Below are 20,248 nucleotides of genomic sequence, written 5' to 3'. Positions count from 1 at the left end.
ATCGTTAGGGAACATCTCTCACACATTATGCCATCGTTGGGGAACATCTCTCACACATTATGCCATCGTTGGGGAACATCTCTCACACATTATGCCATCGTTGGAGAACAGCTCTCACACATTACCCCATCATTAGGGAACATCTCTCACACATTATGACATCTTTAGGGATCATCTCTCACATTATGCCATTGTTGGGGAACATCTCTCACATTATGCCATCGTTGGAGAACATCTCTCACACATTACGCCATCATTAGGGAACATCTCTCACACATTATGACATCTTTAGGGATCATCTCTCACATTATGCCATTGTTGGGGAACATCTCACACATTATGCCATCGTTAGGGAACATCTCTCACGCATTATGACATCTTTAGGGATCATCTCTCACATTATGCCATCGTTGGGGATCATCTCTCACACATTACGCCATCATTAGGGAACATATCTCACACATTATGCCATCGTTGGGGATCATCTCACACATGCCATCGTTAGGGAACATCTCTCACACATTATGCCATCGTTGGAGAACATCTCTCACACATTACGCCATCATTAGGGAACATATCTCACACATTATGACATCGTTAGGGATCATCTCTCACGCATTATGACATCTTTAGGGAACATCTCTCACGCATTATGATATCGTTAGGGATCATCATTCACACATTATGACATCGTTGGGGAACATCTCTCACACATTAAGCCATCGTTAGGGATCATCTCTCACACATTAAGCCATCGTTAGGAATCATCTCTCACACATTATGACATCGTTAGGAATCATCACACATTATGACATCGTTGGAGAACAGCTCTCACACATTATGACATTGTTAGGGAACATAATGAAGGAATAGAAAAAGTGAAAACATGTAGGCTACTCACCAACTGAAGAGGTCAACTTGATAAACAGCAGCATTTTTATGGGTTTCCCAACCTTTCAGTTCCACAGAACGGAAGCACAACCTTACCGCCTACATAATACTCCAATGTCAGGTCGAAATACCATCTCTGAAGTGCAGCACTGGCAAGAAATCCTGTGTGTATTTTAACCCCAAATGCAAAACATGAACATCCACCCTGTTTCAGCAATAGTTCTCTCTCTCTGCCAACAAATACTTTCACCATGAGGAAATTAGTTTCAACCAACCCAGCAAGATTTCCCTCTGACAATCCTTGTAATGTATATAAATAAAGCAAAGTCTAAGATGAAAGTTGAATGTATTGGTTTTGAGGATTTTCTCTCACCGGTTATTGTGTGAAATTTAATCTGACACTTGATTCCCTAGGCTCGTGATTGATTGACAGCTTTGGACAGTTGTGCCAAGGGGCCAAATTGCATTAGGGGATGTTTTGATAGACGCTATACCGTCAACTTCTCAGGTTATCACCATAACATGAGAAATCTGAAAAACAAACATCATACAAGGCGGCCCCAAGGAAAAACTCTGAGGATTACCAGATGTGTCCAGACACAAGAACCAGAGAAAACCCATCAAATTCTCCCCGCTGGAAGAAGAGGGTGAAGCACTGTGTTGGCAATGCTTCACAGAATAAAACCACAATGTCAACTAAATAAAACACACTATAAAATTGTGATTAAGCCCTCAAACGAATTGGCATGCAAAGAAACAGCTAATGTATAACTATTCCAGAGATGGGGACCATTGAACAATGACATGTGTGGTTTGTGAATCAGAAGATCGAAGATGATGCATGTAGAGGTGTCTCTCTCCCCCTGTCCTGTTGTCTCTCCCCCTGTCCTGTTGTCTCTCTCCCTGTCCTCTTGTCTCTCCCCCTGTCCTGTTGTCTCTCTCCCCCTGTCCTGTTGTTTCTCTCCCCCTGTCCTGTTGTCTCTCTCCCCCTGTCCTGTTGTCTCTCCCCCTGTCCTGTTGTCTCTCCCCCTGTCCTGTTGTCTCTCTCCCTGTCCTGTTGTCTCTCTCCCCCTGTCCTGTTGTCTCTCTCCCCCTGTCCTGTTGTCTCTCTCCCCCTGTCCTGTTGTCTCTCCCCCTGTCCTGTTGTCTCTCCCCCTGTCCTGTTGTCTCTCTCCCTGTCCTGTTGTCTCTCTCCCCCTGTCCTGTTGTCTCTCTCCCCCTGTCCTGTTGTCTCTCTCCCCCTGTCCTGTTGTCTCTCTCCCCCTGTCCTGTTGTCTCTCTCCCCCTGTCCTGTTGTCTCTCCCCCTGTCCTGTTGTCTCTCTCCCACGTCCTGTTGTCTCTCCCCCTGTCCTGTTGTCTCTCCCCCTGTCCTGTTGTCTCTCCCCCTGTCCTGTTGTCTCTCTCCCACGTCCTGTTGTCTCTCTCCCACGTCCTGTTGCAGGTTCCACTGATGAGACAAGCACAAACCCATACCAGACATTGGCCAAGTGAAGTATTTTTGCCGCAACTATTTGTCTGCAGTGCTTGGCACTTCTTAGGTACTAAAAGTGTTAGCCAATTTATTTTCTTTACACAGCACTTACATCACCTATACTTTCAGTGATATATTACATTTTCAGTGCGTACTGAGATAAAATAATTCACAAACAGAATGGGAATATATAAAATTATTTATTTCACCAATTGTCACTAACGGTGAATGTACACTAGATAGCAGTAAATTGCCACGTGCGGCTTAGGCCGCCCATTGTGACTCGCTTGTGGGCGTGCTGGCAGCATGTTCGATTGTGTCAAGAATTCAGCATAGCAAGTTTGTATGAAGGTTTGGTTATTAAATGGGTACATAGTTCAATAGTAATATCCTCTAAAACGCTCTGGTGACAAACAAACTTTGCTGCCCTGTTTCCAGTTGTCCACATGCCTAGGAGAACCTATTCAAGTAAGTCAATCCATTTCGAAAATGTAAAACAATGATGTATTATTATCTAACTACCTACAGTGCAGGCTAACTCAAATGAGCTGCTAAATGTGATAGCTAGCTAGCCAACTAGCTATCTAGCAAACTCCACATACTGTATAGATAGCTAACTAAGTGAATGAAATATAAGTCTGCTTCTCTGCAGGATGTTTCAAGGATGGGGTCCAACAACGCAGCAAGAGGCAATCCGTGTGCGGGAGATCTTCCCCTCCTACTTCTTCGAAGAGGGCGCTGTTCCCTGGCAACACCATAGACTACACTATGCACAACCAAAGGCTCTTTTTAAGATTCATTCACATTGCAATAAGAGTATTCTTCCATTTACTTAACTATGTCAACTGCAGTTATTCAATTCACAGTTTCTGTCCCTTTGATTTCTACTTCTCAGGTGAGGGTGCTGTTTAGGTAAGGGTGTGATGTCTGTACAAAAACAATACGGGCTATTTTAAATCACCCATATTGAATAAAATGTAGGACAATTAGAGACCCTATAACTCACACCTACACACTCATGTATCAATCTGATTGATGGATTGTGTTGTGTAGTAAGCAGGCTCAGGTGTATAACTGTGGCTCCTTCCACCTTCAAAGAATAGGCAAGAGGGCCAACCATGGAGAATAGTAAGACACTTCATTAAATCTATAACTACGCTATATTGTTTGTCCTCGTGTGTCCGTTCATGTTTTTCAGCATAAAGTACTCTGCAGTCACTTGGTGTGGTGTGGACACCAGATGAGGCCACACACACACAGATTGCTGTTGAACACTGTCTCTTAAACTACCTTATCTTCTCAACAAGTCTCTCTCCTTCACTTCATCCCTCTCTCCTCTTCTCCCTAAATCCTCTAGGGTTATATCAGCAGTGTCGGTGAACCCCTGAGGCATTAGGACTGGCTACATAGAGGGCACAGCATGATCAGAGGTGAGAGGTCACATGGTCGGGTCAACAGGAAGTATTATTAAAGAGATCCTTTACATTGAAATACAGATAGAGATGCAGTAGTCCGAGAGTTAATGATACAAGGTCAGTTTTGCATTTCACCTCCTGATGATTATGATGACTAACAATGTTAGAATAAAAAATAAAAACAGGGCTTAAACATGCTCTCTCTCTCTCCATCCGTCTCTCGTCTGCAGATATGTTTTGATGTGAGAGAGGATGCCAACCCCCATTCCCATCATCGTCACCTCACCCGCTCTTAAGATAACCTTCGGGCTGACTAGAGACACTATTATGTAATTGTGATGAACTGAGAAAATATTTTTAGTTGCACTGGTTCATTAATCATATGCTGCCTTCCCTGCTCCGAAGTTCATACCTCTTTCCCTTTCTGTCTGTTACACCTCTCGCCACATTTCTTCCTGTTTTTATAATGCACAACAGATGTGCATTGAAGTACAGATTCAACTTGTATTTATAATATTACAATTATATTTGTAATTCATGTATTTATAACCCGTGGATAATGTACTTTAAATAAAGCTTTTTACATTCTCTACTGGTTGAAATTAAGTCTCATTTGATTTAATACTACACCTATCCTGTTGATCAGATGAAGGGCATTAGATAGAGATGAACCAGTTTTAGAGTATTTACATGATGCATAGGAAGTGTAGTGTACAGTTTTCAATTATATTTCCATATATGAGATTTACAAATCAGCCTTTAAGTAGTTAAATCAGGTTTCTAGTCTAATGCATAGTTACAATGTGTAACCATTGATATCCAAGGACATCAATGGTTGACATACACTATTGAAGTGTATAATTGTAATAAATACATGCAGACACAGCACCATACAAAGACTGGAATGTGATTCTCCTGGTATTGGATATGACTGAAAAATAATCTGTCTATCATACCTTACCTTTGCCAAGGTAGAGTACATGATCAGTGAATATATTAAATGTACAGGCTACAATGTGGGGATCTCACGCGAGGTAATAACTAGATGTATATACGACTTGCATCCTTGGCACAAAGTTATATTATATTCTACTCAATCCATAGGCTTCATTAATGTCATTCAGACTGTTTTGAAGTTGATACAACTGGCTATGATAGCTGAGGATACACAGATCGGCTAGATAGCTAGCTACACATCCATAGGCATACAGGTATTTTTTATCCTCCACTGCACAATAAGCAAGAACATACAGTCGTGGCCAAAAGTTTTGAGAATGACACAAATATTAATTTTCACAAAGTCTGCTGCCTCAGTTTGTATGATGGCAATTTGCATATACTCCAGAATGTTATGAAGAGTGATCATTTACATTTAAGTCATTTAGCAGACGCTCTTATCCAGAGCGACTTACAAATTGGAAAGTTCATACATATTCATCCTGGTCCCCCCGTGGGGAATGAACCCACAACCCTGGCGTTGCAAGCGCCATGCTCTACCAACTGAGCCACACGGGACCAGATGAATTGATCAGATGAATTGCAAAATCCTCTTTGCCATGCAAATGAACTAAATCCCCCCAAAACATTTCCATTGCATTTCAGCCCTGCCACAAAAGGACCAGCTGACATCATGTCAGTGATTCTCTCGTTAACACAGGTGTTAGTGTTGATGAGGACAAGGCTGGAGATCACTCTGTCATGCTGATTGAGTTTGAATAACAGACTGGAAGCTTCAAAAGGAGGGTGGTGCTTGGAATCATTGTTCTTCCTCTGTCAACCATGGTTACCTGTAAGGAAACACGTGCCGTCATCATTGCTTTGCACAAAAAGGGCTTCACAGGCACATATTGCTGCCAGTAAGATTGCACCTAAATCAACCATTTATCGGTTTATCAAGAACTTCAAGAAGAGCGGTTCAATTGTTGTGAAGAAGGCTTCAGGGCGCCCAAGAAAGTCCAGCAAACGCCAGGACCGTCTCCTAAAGTTGATTCAGCTGCGGGATCGGGGCACCACCAGTACAGAGCTTGCTCAGGAATGGCAGCAGGCAGGTGTGAGTGCATCTGCACGCACAGTGAGGCAAAGACTTTTGGAGGATGGCCTGGTGTCAAGGAGGGCAGCAAAGAAGCCACTTCTCTCCAGGAAAAACATCAGGGACAGACTGATATTCTGCAAAAGGTACAGGGATTGGACTGCTGAAGTCATTTTCTCTGATGAATCCCCTTTCCGATTGTTTGGGGTATCCGGAAAAATCCTTGTCCGGAGAAGACAAGTTGAGCGCTACCATCAGTCCTGTGTCATGCCAACAGTAAAGCATCCTGAGACCATTCATGTGTGGGGTTGCTTCTCAGCCAAGGGAGTGGGCTCACTCAGAATTTTGCCCAAGAACACAGCCTTGAATAAAGAATGGTACCAACACACCCTCCGAGAGCAACTTCTCCCAATCATCCAGGAACAGTTTGGTGATGAACAATGCCTTTTCCAGCATGATGGAGCACCTTGACATACGGCAAAAGTGATAACTAAGTGCCTCTGGGAATAAAACATCGATATTTTGGGTCCATGGCCAGGAAACTCCCCAGACCTGAATCCCATTGAGAACTTGTGGTCAATCCTCAAGAGGCGGGTGGACAAACAAAACCCCACAAATTCTGACAAACTCCAAGCATTGATTATGCAATGGGCTGCCGTCAGTCAGGATGTGGCCCAGAAGTTAATTGGCAGCATGCCAGAGCAGATTGCAGAGGTCTTGAAAAGAAGGGTCAACACTGCAAATATTGACTCTTTGCATCAACTTCATGTAATTGTCAATAAAAGCCTTTGACACTTATGAAATGCTTGTAATTATACTTCAGTATTCCATAGTAACATCTGACAAAAATATATAAAGACACTGAAGCAGCAAACGTTGTGGAAATTAATATTTGTGTCATTCTCAAATTTTGGCCACGACTGTAGCTAGCTAGCTACGTTATTTCATCTATCTGCATTGCAAGGCAAATATTAGCAAAGCAAGCTTACAGAATTGTACATTGAATTTGCAGTAAATTCTTTAGCTAGCTAGATTCTTTACATCCATTGTTTCACAAGACGACAGCCTGGTTTGCTGGTTGTTTCAGGAGTCCCTAAAACAAACAACCAGAATTACAATTTTATTTCCATGTCACAACACCCATAAATCTAGCCAGCTAGCTGATGTTAGCTAGTCAGCTAGCTTGCTAAATCGCGATTTTCGCAAATTAACTTTATGATAAAAAAAATATGCATAATCGTTTGTCTCTACATTAACTAACATATTCTTGTCAACTGTACATTTTTTTTTGCACGATTCGTTATGCCGTTATCACTTACATTTGCTTCCATCCTAGTATTTTTGTCAGCCGTCTTCCCTGAAGAAAGTCTCCAGCCTTGGGTCGCATAGCTTCAAATTCATCATGGGAACCACTCGATATGATTGGTCATCGCCCAGCGGTCGCCGCTGGTGATTTGCATAAAGTCGGTAAAAGTTGTATTTTTTTCGCCAACTTCGCACCGCCCTCTCCGCTTTCCTTCCATTGAAATGAATGGGAAACGGTATTTCACCGCGCGGTATCCTGTGCTAGTGTTTCATACCGGTAAAAGAGAACCAAGGGAAATCATGCTTTTTATTGGATAAATGGTCGTTTGAAAGTTCAAAATCCATTCTAAATGTACAAATATGAAAGAAAATAACATTCTACCACATTGATAGACTTAATAATAAAAAGACAACCATGATCTTGAAGAGTAAGAACATTAAGCAAAGAACAGGGGGTTGGGTTCCAGAGTGTGATAGGAGGAGAGGGTAGGGGTAGGATGAGAGGGGTATAGGAGAGGGTAGGAGGATAGGAGAGGATAGGGTAGAGGTAGGAGGAGAGGGTAGGGGTAGGAGAGGAGGGAAGGGATTTAGGGGAGTAGAGGGTAGGGTGCAGGGGTGGGAGGAGACGGGTGCAGGGGTGGGAGGAGACGGGTACAGGGTGCAGGGGTGGGAGGAGACGGGTACAGGGTGCAGGGGTGGGAGGAGACGGGTACAGGGGCTAGGGGTATAGGAGAGGGTACATGGGTGGGAGGAGAGGAGAAGGGGTACAGGGGTGGGAGGAGATGGTAGAGGGTATACTGTAGGTAGGGGCGAGCGTAGAGTATGGGGTTGTCACTATCCCTCTTATCACTGGCCCAGCTGGGTGCAGGGGTGGGAGGAGACGGGTACAGGGTGCAGGGGTGGGAGGAGACGGGTGCAGGGGTGGGAGGAGACGGGTGGGAGGAGATGGTAGAGGGTATACTGTAGGTAGGGGCGAGCGTAGAGTATGGGGTTGTCACTATCCCTCTTATCACTGGCCCAGCTGGGTGCAGGGGTGGGAGGAGACGGGTACAGGGTGCAGGGGTGGGAGGAGACGGGTGCAGGGGTGGGAGTAGACGGGTGGGAGGAGACGGGTACAGGGGTGGGAGGAGACGGGTACAGGGTGCAGGGGTGGGAGGAGACGGGTACAGGGTGCAGGGGTGGGAGGAGACGGGTACAGGGTGCAGGGGTGGGAGGAGACGGGTACAGGGTGCAGGGGTGGGAGGAGACGGGTGCAGGGTGCAGGGGTGGGAGGAGACGGGTACAGGGTGCAGGGGTGGGAGGAGACGGGTACAGGGTGCAGGGGTGGGAGGAGACGGGTGCAGGGGCTAGGGGTATAGGAGAGGGTACATGGGTGGGAGGAGAGGAGAAGGGGTACAGGGGTGGGAGGAGATGGTAGAGGGTATACTGTAGGTAGGGGCGAGCGTAGAGTATGGGGTTGTCACTATCCCTCTTATCACTGGCCCAGCTCCAGGAAGTTGGCCATGGGGTCGTCTTCCCTGGAGCGTTTCATCCTGAAGGCCTCCATCTCCTCCTCCGTGGGCTCCTTGATCTCCTGCAGGCTGTTGTACTTCCTCTTCCTCTCATCCACTTTCATCATCTCCTCTACCTGCTTCAGACGCACGTCCTCTGCAGCCAGGGCCTGGGGAGAGAGGAAGGTAGGGGGTAAGGGGAGGTAGGAGGATGAGAGAGGGAGGTAGTGGGGTGAGATATAGTCAGGTAGTAGTACACACATAGGCAAAGGGGACTGACATGTACATAAACACACAGGCATGCACATGAACATCAAAGCAAAGAAGTCAAAGTTCACCTTGTTCAGTTTCTGTTTCTTCTTCTCCTCATCTTCCTCAGAGTCGCTGCTGTCTGAGCCGTGCTTCTTCTTCTTCTGCTTCTTCTGCTTCTTCTTCTTCTTCTCTTTAAGTTTCTCTCTGTGCATCTCCAGTAGAGTCCTAGGCTCCTCCTCTTCCTCCTGCTCAAGTCCCTCCTCAAACGGAACACAGGCCGAGGAGCTCTATAGGGGGAGATACCTGTCAATCATCTCATCGGGAAAAAAACTTCAGTGTCTATAATTGACTACGGAAATCACATTACCCAAGGCTCAAACATGACAGATGATTAGTAGAATACTGACTGTAGTTTTGATGCCAGCCTCTCCGGTGCAGTAGCTCTGTTTGACCATGGAGTGGCAGCACTTGAAGCCCCAGCAGCCTTCTCTCCAGTACGACCCCCAGATACACTGCAAAGCAAAAACCCAGAAACCTCTGTAAGTATGTGTAACCGATGTGAAATGGCTAACTAGTTAGCGGTGGTGCGCGCTAATAGCGTTTCAATCGGTGACATCACTCGCTCTGAGACGTTGAAGTAGTTGTTCCTCTTTCTCTGCAAGGGCCGCGGCTTTTGTGGAGCGATGGGTAACGATGCTTCGTGGGTGTCAGTTGTTGATGTGTGCAGAGGGTCCCTGGTTCGAGCCCAGGTAGGGGCGAGGAGAGGGATGGAAGCTATACTGTTACATATGCACATCTGAATAGATGCTACCTTAATACTGTCCTTTACTCTTTTTTAGTTGGCACAGTTCTTGAACACACCACAAGGGGGCTGTTCAAGAACACTCCAAAAGGTTCCTGTCTAACCGGAGACCATTCTGACTGTGCTCATCTCTACGGGGTTAATCGGTTCTGGACGCCTCACCGCGTGGTTCTGGATGAGTACGTCCTCTTCGTATTTGGAGCGTGCCACAGCCTTCTCCTGTCCCTTCAACACGGCACCGTGACGACTGTACTCCACGTAGTCCTCAGTCTGGGCCAGCAGCAGCTCTCTGGGGGGGGCGTCCAGGTGCTCCTCACCCCCGTACTGAGACACACACAGAACACACAGGAGTAGCAGTCAGAACACACAGGAGTAACAGTCAGAACACACAGGAGTAACAGTCATTCAATGGGACCATCAACAAACAAACAAGAATGAAACAGTTATATCATTAACTAATGTATGACAGGGATGGGGTCAATTACAATTTAATTTGAAATTACAATTTTAATTCACTCAAAATGAATAATTTACATTGAATTAAATTTGAATTCCAACTATCTTTAAGTTATAGAATTGAATTAGACTTGTTTGGACTGTTTGAATTGGAATTGTAAAAACATTTCATCTTTGGAATTGAAATTCAATATTTGTACATTTCCCAGTTAAAGTAGTACTTTGTATCAAAAATGGACAGTAGGATTTGAAATCATGTTCATTACATTGATGACACTTTTATGGGCTTCACAACTTTCTGCACGCAGTTTCTCTACATTGAAAATGAGGCTGGTAAGGATGGAGTGCAGTGCATTTATTCTGTACCTTATCCAGGATAGTCTCCTTCTGTTTGTCCTTGAAATCCTCCTTCTTGACCTTGAAGGACTGGTGCAGCAGCTCCAGCTTGGTGGGGTCGGCCTGGAGGTGCACCTCAGAGCCCTTATCATAGGCCTCCCACGCAAAGACTGGAGAGATGGAGGAGATGAGTGGGGAGGAGATGAGAGGGGAGGAAGTATGTTTAGTTCCATACAATCCCTTTGCTAGACTAACTATGAAGAATATTGGCATTAGGATGGTCTCTCTATGGATACCATTTTATGAGCCTAATAAATAAGAAGTGGGGAAATCTCCTGGGAGATAGAGAAAATATGAACAAATATATGGTTTAATATGAAGATACACTAGATGACCAAAAGTATGTGGACACCTGCTCGTCGAACATCTCATTCCAAAATGAGACTGAAACTGGTTGTCCAATAGAAATACCTCGATATAACTTCATTTTTGACAAAAATGAAAATGTGTCCGTTTTTCACTTTGACGAGGTTGGATTAAAAACATGTTCAGTTACTTAAAGGGATAATTCTGGATTTGTGCAATGAATCCCTTTATCTACTTCCATAGAGTCAGATGAACGTGTGGATACCATTTTTGTCTATACGTGCAGTTTGAAGTTGCTAACTAGCGTTAGCTCAATGACTGGATGTCTACGGGAACAGCTAGCATGACGCTAGTTAACATTGGCTCTCGAAACTACCTCTAGACTTCCTTCATACTGGACACAGATAATAAAAAATGGTACCAACAAGTTCATCTGACTCTGGGGAAGTAGATAAAAGGCTTAATTGCCAAAATTCGGGAAGTATCCCTTTAAGACATTGGCTCAAGCCTATGTTGTGCCTTTAGAAATCGAGAAAATTAACAATTTAGGAAGAATTAGGACGTCTTGCGATGTTGGGTCTCTGTATTTAGAAACTCAGAGAAAACCTTGTTGGGTTGTTGGTAGGAAAGAGAGACTGTGTGACTCACGCTGTGTCTGTGCCATGGTGACGGTGTCTCCAGAGTAACGTACAAAGTTGTCTCCTGCGAACCCCACACTGCCAAATAAACACGACACAGACATTTAGGAAGACAGTTAGGAGATCTCTCAGTGACGACAAAGCATTCTTTCAGACACATCCAAAAGACACAGTGAAAGAAAAGATAAGCATTTTCACTTCAGCATTCATGACACGTATTTAGTGATTTGGAACATGTAATTACAAAATCATAACACGTGGTTTAAGACTCATGATATGTAATTAGAGATTCATGACATGAAGTTAGACTGTTAGTTAAAGGAATAGTAACCCTTTGTTCAGACACCATACCGGTGTTCTGATAGGGGTTTTTCTCATGGGGGGGTCATTAGCGAAATAGTGCTGAGAGATTAGTGCGTTAAGGTCGGTTCGGTTTAGATTATTATACAATAATCCCGGCTTTTCATTTCTCACATTAAATGCACTATGCATTATGTGGGTTTAATGCTGTAACAACACAGAATAAAGTCCCCTGATGGTAGTGACTGCTCATTACTGCTTATCACTTATTTAACCATCATTTACTCACATAAATAAAAATAAAAATAAATATTTTAGTAAACCTTTATTTAACTAGGCAACTAGTCAGTTAAAAACAAATTCTTATTTACAACGACGGCCTACTCCAGCCAAACCCTAACGACGCTGGGCCAATTGTGCCCCGCCCTATGGGACTCCCAATCACGGCCGGTTGTGATACAGCCTGGAATCGAACCAGGGTGTCTGTAGTGACGCCTCTAGCACTGAGATGCAGTGCCTTAGACCGCTGCGCCACTCGGGAGCAACCAGAGTTGTTGTGTATATTACATTTTATTTTAAGACTTTATTATTTCATTCCAAGTCATCATCGCATTGACCTCACACACACACACACAAAAAAAGAACTAAATGGTATTCAAATAGTTTAACCAACTTTTGTCAATTTCTTTTAAACTGAAAAAATAACCTACATGTTGGTTAGTCGCTCAGCACTATAGTTAAAGGAACCGTAACCTACTCTTCAGGAACCATGCCAGTGTTCTGGTAGGGGTTCTCTCTCATGGCTCGAGTCTTGGGGTCGTAGTAAGCAGAGTCTGGATCCAGATTTCTCAAGTACTACGGGGCGCAAAGTACACAAACGCATATGTTAACAAATACTTCTTCATCAAAACTTGTCACAATTACAAATGTGTAACTTCTATGGGTGATGAGGGGAAGAACCGATTGAGATGCCCAATGTAGCATGGCTCACAAAACACCTTCAACATTTATGACTGGACTCACCTTAGCGATGTCTTCTCTGATACGCAGGTTTCTGACTGTGATTCGTCTCTTGGAGTCAAAGTTCTGTCCCGGCATGTCGATGTCATCAGCGTACTTATCTTCATCCTCATCCTCACTGTTTTGCTCCTGTGTGCGTTCGCCATCATCCCACTTTCTTGAGGAGCTCTACAGGAAACAGAGAAGAGTATATCAACACACACCAGCAGAAAACTGACAAGCACATAGCATGCATTTACCTACTAGATTGATATTAACCAATCAACCAAAATGTTATTTCATTTTGGATAATGTGCCAATGACCAATATTTAATGCAGTATTTGCAGTCTTCTGCAACATATTTAGTGTGTAGAATAATCAGTGGTATTCAACACAGCTATGTGAGAAAATCTGATGGCTTACTGCTTGGTCCGTGAGTTTCCCTGAAGCCAACTCCTCATGGAGTTTCTGAGATTTCAGTGTTTGTTTGGCCTGGTCTACTTTGGCGTACTCCTCCACAATACGCATGTGATCCTCAGGGTCGTAGCCGTTCCAGCGGTCCCTCTTCCCATCGTAGTCCAGATCCAGAGAGATCTGGCTGTGTTCGTCGGGGGCCATGCCGTTACCTGTGAACTTTGCCCCCACCTTTCTGGGCCGCTGAAAAGGGGTAAGGGTAGGGATGGATGAATGGATAGATATATGGATAGGTAGATAGTCAGTTAGTCAGATGTGGAGCATCATCATTGATTCCAAACCAAGCACATAATACTCTGGCTACATCCAAACAGCACCCTATTCCCTATATAGCACACTACTTTTAAAAAGGCAATAGGATGCCACTTGGGTTGCAGCCAATAAAACTAAATGTAGTAAGCACCTCCAAGCAGTCCTTCTTCTTGTGTGTCATAGCACCGCAGTTATCACAAGCTCCCTTTCTGAACTTGGTGCTGATGGCTTTCTACAGAGAGATACAGGGGTCAGGCATACATTTAAGGATTTAGAACGGAAGACAACTGAATTATGCCTTAACTCAGCTCGTGGCTGTAATTGTTACATGCACAACAGTATTTATTGTAGTTACATTTACATTTACATTACATTTAAGTCATTTAGCTAAGGCTTTACAATGGAAGACAGCTGAATTACAACACTGAATCTGCTCACCTCTTGCACCCCTCTCCTGTACCACTCCTCGATGGAGGAGAACTGTTGTTGCCTCTCCTCCTGGGGCCTCTGGTGCTTTAAGGTGGGTCTCTTAGAGGGGTCGATGTACCAGGGCACTGAGGAGATGTACTGGGGAATGTGAGGGTTGATGTCCCTGGAAACAAGAGGAAGAACAATTAGTCAGCACACTATGCTTCCACAAAAGGAGAACTCACTGGCCCACTGGCTTCTTCTGTGTGGAATGATGTGACTAGCTAGCCCAAAGGACTGGAAAACATGGAGGATTTTAACTCTTTATATAGAAACAGACAGAGAGACTATGAGGTCCAGTTCTGGGCAAACATCTTGTCACAGGTTGCTTGCATGCATTGAATTATTCCTCTGGCTGTCTGCCCGCCCCACTCTGATGTGAACTGGTCCAGCTAATTTTACTTACTTTCCCTCTTCATCTACCTCAGCAGGAGCATTTCCCAGTTTTCTCTGTTCCTCTAACTCCTTCTTCTTCCTCCAATCCTCTCTGGTCATCTTCTTGGGTTCTTCCAGACCCACCACCCCATCGGCGCTGGTCGCAGCCGTCGCTGCCTCTTCTTCCTCCGGCATGATTACGGTGATGGGGTCACTGGCTGGGAGTGCACACGACACAAAGCTGGATCAGTCACTTAGCTACTATTAAACGAATACGTGGCTTTCATAAAATGCTGCATATTTCTGTAGGGATATGTGGCTGATGGTGTAGCTAGCTGGCTTTAAGTTATTGACAAAAACAAACGTTTTCAACACGCTGGCAGGCTGGTTAGCTAACTTTGGTGCATCCCTATGCATAATTCAAGTAAGCGACGAAGGTCTGACAAAAATAGACCATACAACTCACTCTGATTAAATGCATGTTTCGCTTACCTTGACAGGATCACCAAAATTAGATACGTTTAGAGACGTAGACTGGAATCGTGGCTTTCGACTTGTGTTTACAACATGAACGTCGCCATTTCACAAACCAGGAAGTGACGTCGTGTACTGGCAGCGAGGAAGAGGAAAAGAGGCCCAGGGCCGAAAATCTGCGTTTTTTCGCCGACCAAGGAAGAAGTTTTTGTACTGAGGTCGAATTTGGTCAACAAAAAAATGAATGCCTTATTTACTACTACGTGAGGTTTATTTGATCGAATATAAGTTTCGTATTTTTTAAGTTGTTACAATTGTACCGATATAAGTAGAACACGTGACATCACGGCAACTTTGAGAAAAAAATACGTTATATCGGCGTTGTCCCCAGATGCCTATACATATTCATGATATGAGGCTATAGTAGCATAGCATATCTCCCCATTGAATATAGGCGGTTGATGTCAACAACCTTAATCGAATACTAAAATATGCATTACAATGACATGTTTCCACCAATACAAAGAAAGGATAGGCGGGAGCTAGACAGCATGTCCTGTCGCTTCGTGGACAACGACTCCCATTGTTAGTGCGGAGAGATATGCATCTTGTCAGTATATCTATCATCGTTGCGCTGAGCCAGTTGTATGACCATGACTTGTTCGCCACCGAGTGGAACGTTTATGACACGTGTCCTTTGATTAATTTCATAATCATTGTAAAATAAGTTAATCAGTAAATATTCTTCCAAAAGTGGACAACTGGTGAGTGATTTAAAAAAATGACAAGAACAACATTTTCTATTGTAAAACTTTACTTATAATATTTATTATACACAAAGGAGTACAGTACAGTTCAGTTCATGAGTCTTCTCTACATGGCATCAATAAACATGTCCCCCGTTTTTTCAGAAAATCTACGGTTGTGTTTCAGCTCTCTAAAAAAAACAGGAGAGGGGCCAGAGAACTCTTCGAAGTAGACCTGTTGGCATAAACATCATCACAAAACACACAACGGAAGAAAAAAAAAGAAAAACATTAGAAAAAAAGATAATATTGGTTTGAGAAATACAAAACTAGCCAACAAAAAAAAAACATCTATTTATCTGCCCCGGATGTCAAGGGTGAGGCAGAAAGATTTGTTGTTGACACATTGATGGGCAAGCCATGTAAAAATGGTAGTGCTTCTGTTTGGGAATTCAGTACATAATTATCTCATTTAGTTGATATGTGTTGGACCCAATTGATTGTTTTAAAAGGCTGAATATTAGATATAAGGCCAATTGTCCAGTGATTCTCATAGTTGACATTCTAATTCTAAACATCAATTTAACCAATTCTAGAATTCATGAAAATGTAGCAAAGTGTTCTCATTTCAAAAACGTTGGATGAGACTCATGGGAAGGATTGTTATTTCATGGAATTTAACATAACCAGCAACCAAACAGAATGGACCCGTGTGTTTTGTGCGTTGGAAGTGTGCTGCTACATGTTTGAATGCAGAACATATACAGCAGAACATTACACAAAAGTTATGAACAGAAAGTCTCGGAACAACCTTTCTAAAATGTACAGATGTTTCATGGCACTTCACAGCTTCAGAGTGATGAATAAACCACCCTGTTGGAAAAGCTGCCCGATGAATCAACATTAGTTATGACAGAGAACATGAGACATTCTGCTTGGCTCTTCAGTTAACTGACTTTTAGTGATGTAAGCAACCAGCCTTCCAGCCAGACGATGAAGAGTCTATACTAAGGGTTTTTTGTTAAAATGTTTACAGCACCACAACACTCAATTCAGAGGTATAAAACTCTACTTTAAAAAGTCTAAAAGCACTGTTCTTCAGGCCATGAGTTAATACATGACTAGTATTGCTTGATTCTATAACAGCAGACATGTGCGTGCACTCAAACATACATCACTTTCACTCACAATATACATTGTGTCATCTCCCAAACAGACAATAGACATTCTCCTGCCAGATGTGACTGTTGAATGACCTTTAATGATGGAATCATAGAACTAGAATGTGTTTCATTTCCTTCTAATTCTGTGGATGGAACAGTAACACAAGCCATAAATGAAGGTCAAAACATTGATGTGCGCACAACTAACAGGAGTGATGTTCTGAACTCTTGGAATGTTTCTGTTTGTCCAGCCATAAACATCTTAATGTAATGAACACACAATCTGTGATCTTAAATCAGGGATTTTGAGAGTTTTATCAACAATCTTTTGCAGTAGACAAAAAGGGTTTTCTTTACCGTTCGCAAGAGATGCACTTTAGATTTCAACATTGGGTTGATTTGTAACAATGTTATAAGTCCAAACCAGTAGTTGGTTATGGCTTTTTAAAATCAGTGATCATTGAGAGCATATCGGTGATTATTCTTGATAACTGGTCGAGCTCCTGAATCTAACACCATGGCTACACCGACCCCGCGCGTGTTGATTTTGTCTATTCGAACTAGACGCCATGACACACAGGTTAAAATAACAAAACCAACTGTGATCCAACTATATTCATTTGGGGCCAGGTTGAAACACACATGAAACATTCATGGACAATAAGCTGCTAGATAGCTGTTGTTAGCGGTTTGTCCTGGGAGATGAACATTGGGTTGTTATTTTACCTGATCATTTTGTAAAAAAAAAGAAAATGTAACCTTTATTTAACCAGGCAAGTCAGTTAAGAACAAATTCTTATTTACAATGACGGCCTACACCGGCCAAACCCGAACGATGCTGGGCCAGTTGTGCGCCGCCCTACGGGACTCCCAATCATGGCCGGTTGTAATACAGCCTGGATTCGAACCAGGGTGTCTGTAGTGACGCCTTTAGCCCATGCATGTGGTCCCATTCTTAGCTGTGTGTCGCTCCATTCCAACGAATAATCCACAGATAAAAAGGGAAACCTAGCTATCTTTGATTAATATCTCCAGGTTTCTCCTTTCAAGCAACCATGTTGGGTTGTATCTTCTTGAAAACCAAAAAGGATATGAGAGATGTGGGACTTACAGCGCATCGAGTGTCTCAAATAGAACCAAGTTCTATTTTAGAGTTAGGAATCAAAGAGGTTAGTTGACGTGTGTAAGCAGTGTGGATTAAATTATTGAATAACAAGTATTTGTACATTTATTTTGCAACATGGCCGGTGTAGGCAGGGTGTGGCTGAGTGAGGTTGCCCATCCTTTTTTGTTTTCCAATTGTAAAAAAAAAAGCAAGAACAAAAATGTAAACAACTTTTCTGAGAGGAAGAAAAACAGCACCAGACACTAATAACATATCAACAGAAGGACCAGAGGCTGACCAGAGCAGTCCTCCCAGCCCCTTAGCACCACTTCCTATCCCTTACGCAACGTTAGTCCAGCCCACACTGTGCTATGCTGTGCTGTGCTGGGGATAGGAAGGCTATGCAGTACGAACACAAAGGCAGCTTCGTATTTCACTTGGTACCACCAGGACAATCTCTCTCTCTCTGTCTCTCATTGTCTGTCCATCTGAATGTCACTCTAGTGAGATGAGAGCTAGAGAAACAGTATTTTCGTAGAGATGGATAGATCTAAGAAGGAATGGAAGACACAAGGGGGAGGGATGTAAACGGAGTTCATTTCTCTTCATCCTCCACCCTCCCCCACTCCTCCTCTCCCTCTACCTCCCCCTCATCATCTGGCTCCTCCTCCATGTAGTCCCCCCAGGTATCATACACATCTCCCCCTTCCTCCTCTTCTCCTAGTCCGCCCTCATACTGCTCATCTTCTTCCTCCTCATCCTCAAATACCTCCATCGCCTCTTCTTCCTCCTCGTCCTCTCCATCCTCCTCCTCCTCTTCTTCCTCTCCTTCGTCCTCCTCCGCGTCCTCTTCTATCCCATCCACCTGTCCGTCTTCCAGCTCTCCATCCTCCTCCTCTTTCTCATCCTTGTAGGAGGAGGGGGGAGAAGGAGGGGAGAAGTGCAGTATTTGACTATCAGACATGTAGGGACTGCTAGGTGATCCGTATGAGAAAGTGTTGGAGGTCTGGGAGGTGTTGAGGAACAGGCTCCCTGTAGGGGGCAGTAGCGAGTCCTGGGCCAGGCCTGGGGCAACTGTGGCGGAGATAGAACCAGCAGTGGTGGAACCAGGCCTGGGTGGGACCAGACCCTGGGGGTGGGTGAGGAGGTGAGGGAGAGGCATGCCTCCAGGAGGTACATACTCCCTGATCTCCCCTGGTTCCAGGGGCTCGGGTCCACAGGGGTCGTGATCGTTGCAGGCGAGCCGCCCGTCTATCTTAGAGATGAAGAGCAAGCCCTCACGGTGCTGCGTGCAGAAGGAGCTGGGACACATCTCACAGAAGGAGGCTGCCTCATGACCGCAGATGTCACACTGGTGCCAGGGGCACTCCCAACGGCCTTGAAATACAGACACAGAATCATTGCTACAACAGAGATCACCAGACACATTCATGTAGTACAGATCCTTACGCTCCTTCAGGAAACTCCTGCTTTGAGGGTTGAACAAAAGCTAAAATTACTACTACAATTTCTTTCCTTCTCCGATGTACTAAATCAATCTAACCCCCTGGGCACAATCTGGTTGAATCAACATTGTTTCAGCGTAATTTATTAGCGTATTGTGACGTGGAATCTACGTAGAAAATAAATTGGATTTGAAAAAAGTAGTCAATGAAAAATGTTGTTTTCAGGGTGACATTTCATCCACAGGATTATGTCATCATGGTAACCACATTTCAACATAGACAAACCTTGTATAAAATATGTTGAATTTGTATCTTTAAAACAACGTCAGCTCTTCAACGTTATATCAACTATCCAAAGAAAAAAACCTATAGGCTCGGCAGCACCTCCTACTGGAGAATTGTTTTATCTACAGCTACCCTTTGGTCTCTCATCCAGGGTTTTAACCAAACCCAGCTATGCTGTTTGTCACTGACTATTACCAATGTGCTATCGTGAGAATGATCTTAGAAATATCTCCACTTAAAAACAAAATAGATTCACTGTTGCTATTGAAGTCATTCCAAACGGTAGGTTTAACAGAGCAAATGAAATGTGACCATTATTTATCACTATATCCTCAATGATACTATTTAGGCCTATATAGCATTAGGGAAGTCATCAATAGATATGGTTTAAATTCAACCAAGGATTCAACTAAAAATAGACAATATAAAAAGGCATAGCGTTTCAAGCCCTGGTTGATTTAATATTTAATGATATTTAGTGATGATGAATTGTGTTTGGTTGTCAATGCAACCAAATATCAACATTTGAAGGAGATGTACAGCATTCGGGAAAATATTACAGACTTATTCTACAATTTATTAAATTAATCTACACACAATACCCTATAACGACAAAGCAAAAACAGTTTTTATATTTAGCAACTGTATAAAACAAATTAAAAGGAAATACCTTATTTACATACGTATTCAGACCCTTGCTATGAGACTC

At 43.5% G+C, this 20,248-nt stretch overlaps 2 protein-coding genes and 1 long non-coding RNA gene across 3 annotated transcripts in view; 1 reads left to right on the top strand and 2 right to left on the bottom strand.

The window, feature by feature from the left end:
- Positions 1 to 2,688: 2,688 nt before the first annotated feature.
- Positions 2,689 to 4,370, top strand: LOC139574780 (uncharacterized). Its single transcript, XR_011674829.1, has 2 exons — positions 2,689 to 2,831; positions 3,016 to 4,370. It is a non-coding gene; the product is annotated as an uncharacterized lncRNA (long non-coding RNA).
- Positions 4,371 to 7,405: 3,035 nt separating this feature from the next.
- Positions 7,406 to 15,130, bottom strand: slu7 (SLU7 homolog, splicing factor). The gene is made up of 13 exons (XM_071399656.1): positions 14,814 to 15,130; positions 14,353 to 14,539; positions 13,917 to 14,070; positions 13,630 to 13,710; positions 13,176 to 13,409; positions 12,776 to 12,940; positions 12,510 to 12,607; positions 11,463 to 11,530; positions 10,479 to 10,618; positions 9,819 to 9,980; positions 9,262 to 9,366; positions 8,941 to 9,141; positions 7,406 to 8,772 (listed from the first exon to the last, which is right to left on the bottom strand). Exons 2-13 carry the CDS (start codon positions 14,514 to 14,516, stop codon positions 8,587 to 8,589), a joined length of 1,758 nt encoding a protein of 585 aa, XP_071255757.1. The 5' UTR covers positions 14,517 to 14,539; positions 14,814 to 15,130; the 3' UTR covers positions 7,406 to 8,586.
- A 461-nt stretch (positions 15,131 to 15,591) lies between these two features.
- Positions 15,592 to 20,248, bottom strand: part of LOC139574776 (histone-lysine N-methyltransferase, H3 lysine-36 specific-like) — a 36,661-nt gene continuing 32,004 nt past the window's right edge. The window contains exon 20 of the mRNA XM_071399655.1: positions 15,592 to 19,186. Coding sequence (XP_071255756.1) covers positions 18,405 to 19,186 — 782 coding nt within the window. The 3' untranslated portion in view covers positions 15,592 to 18,404. The remainder of the gene's footprint in view (positions 19,187 to 20,248) is intronic.

The sequence above is a fragment of the Salvelinus alpinus genome, chromosome 4, assembly GCF_045679555.1.
Source record: "Salvelinus alpinus chromosome 4, SLU_Salpinus.1, whole genome shotgun sequence".
In the NCBI taxonomy this organism is placed as follows: domain Eukaryota; kingdom Metazoa; phylum Chordata; class Actinopteri; order Salmoniformes; family Salmonidae; genus Salvelinus; species Salvelinus alpinus.
The sequence above is the reverse complement of the archived record's forward strand: the minus strand, read 5'-3'. Positions and strand labels throughout refer to the sequence as shown.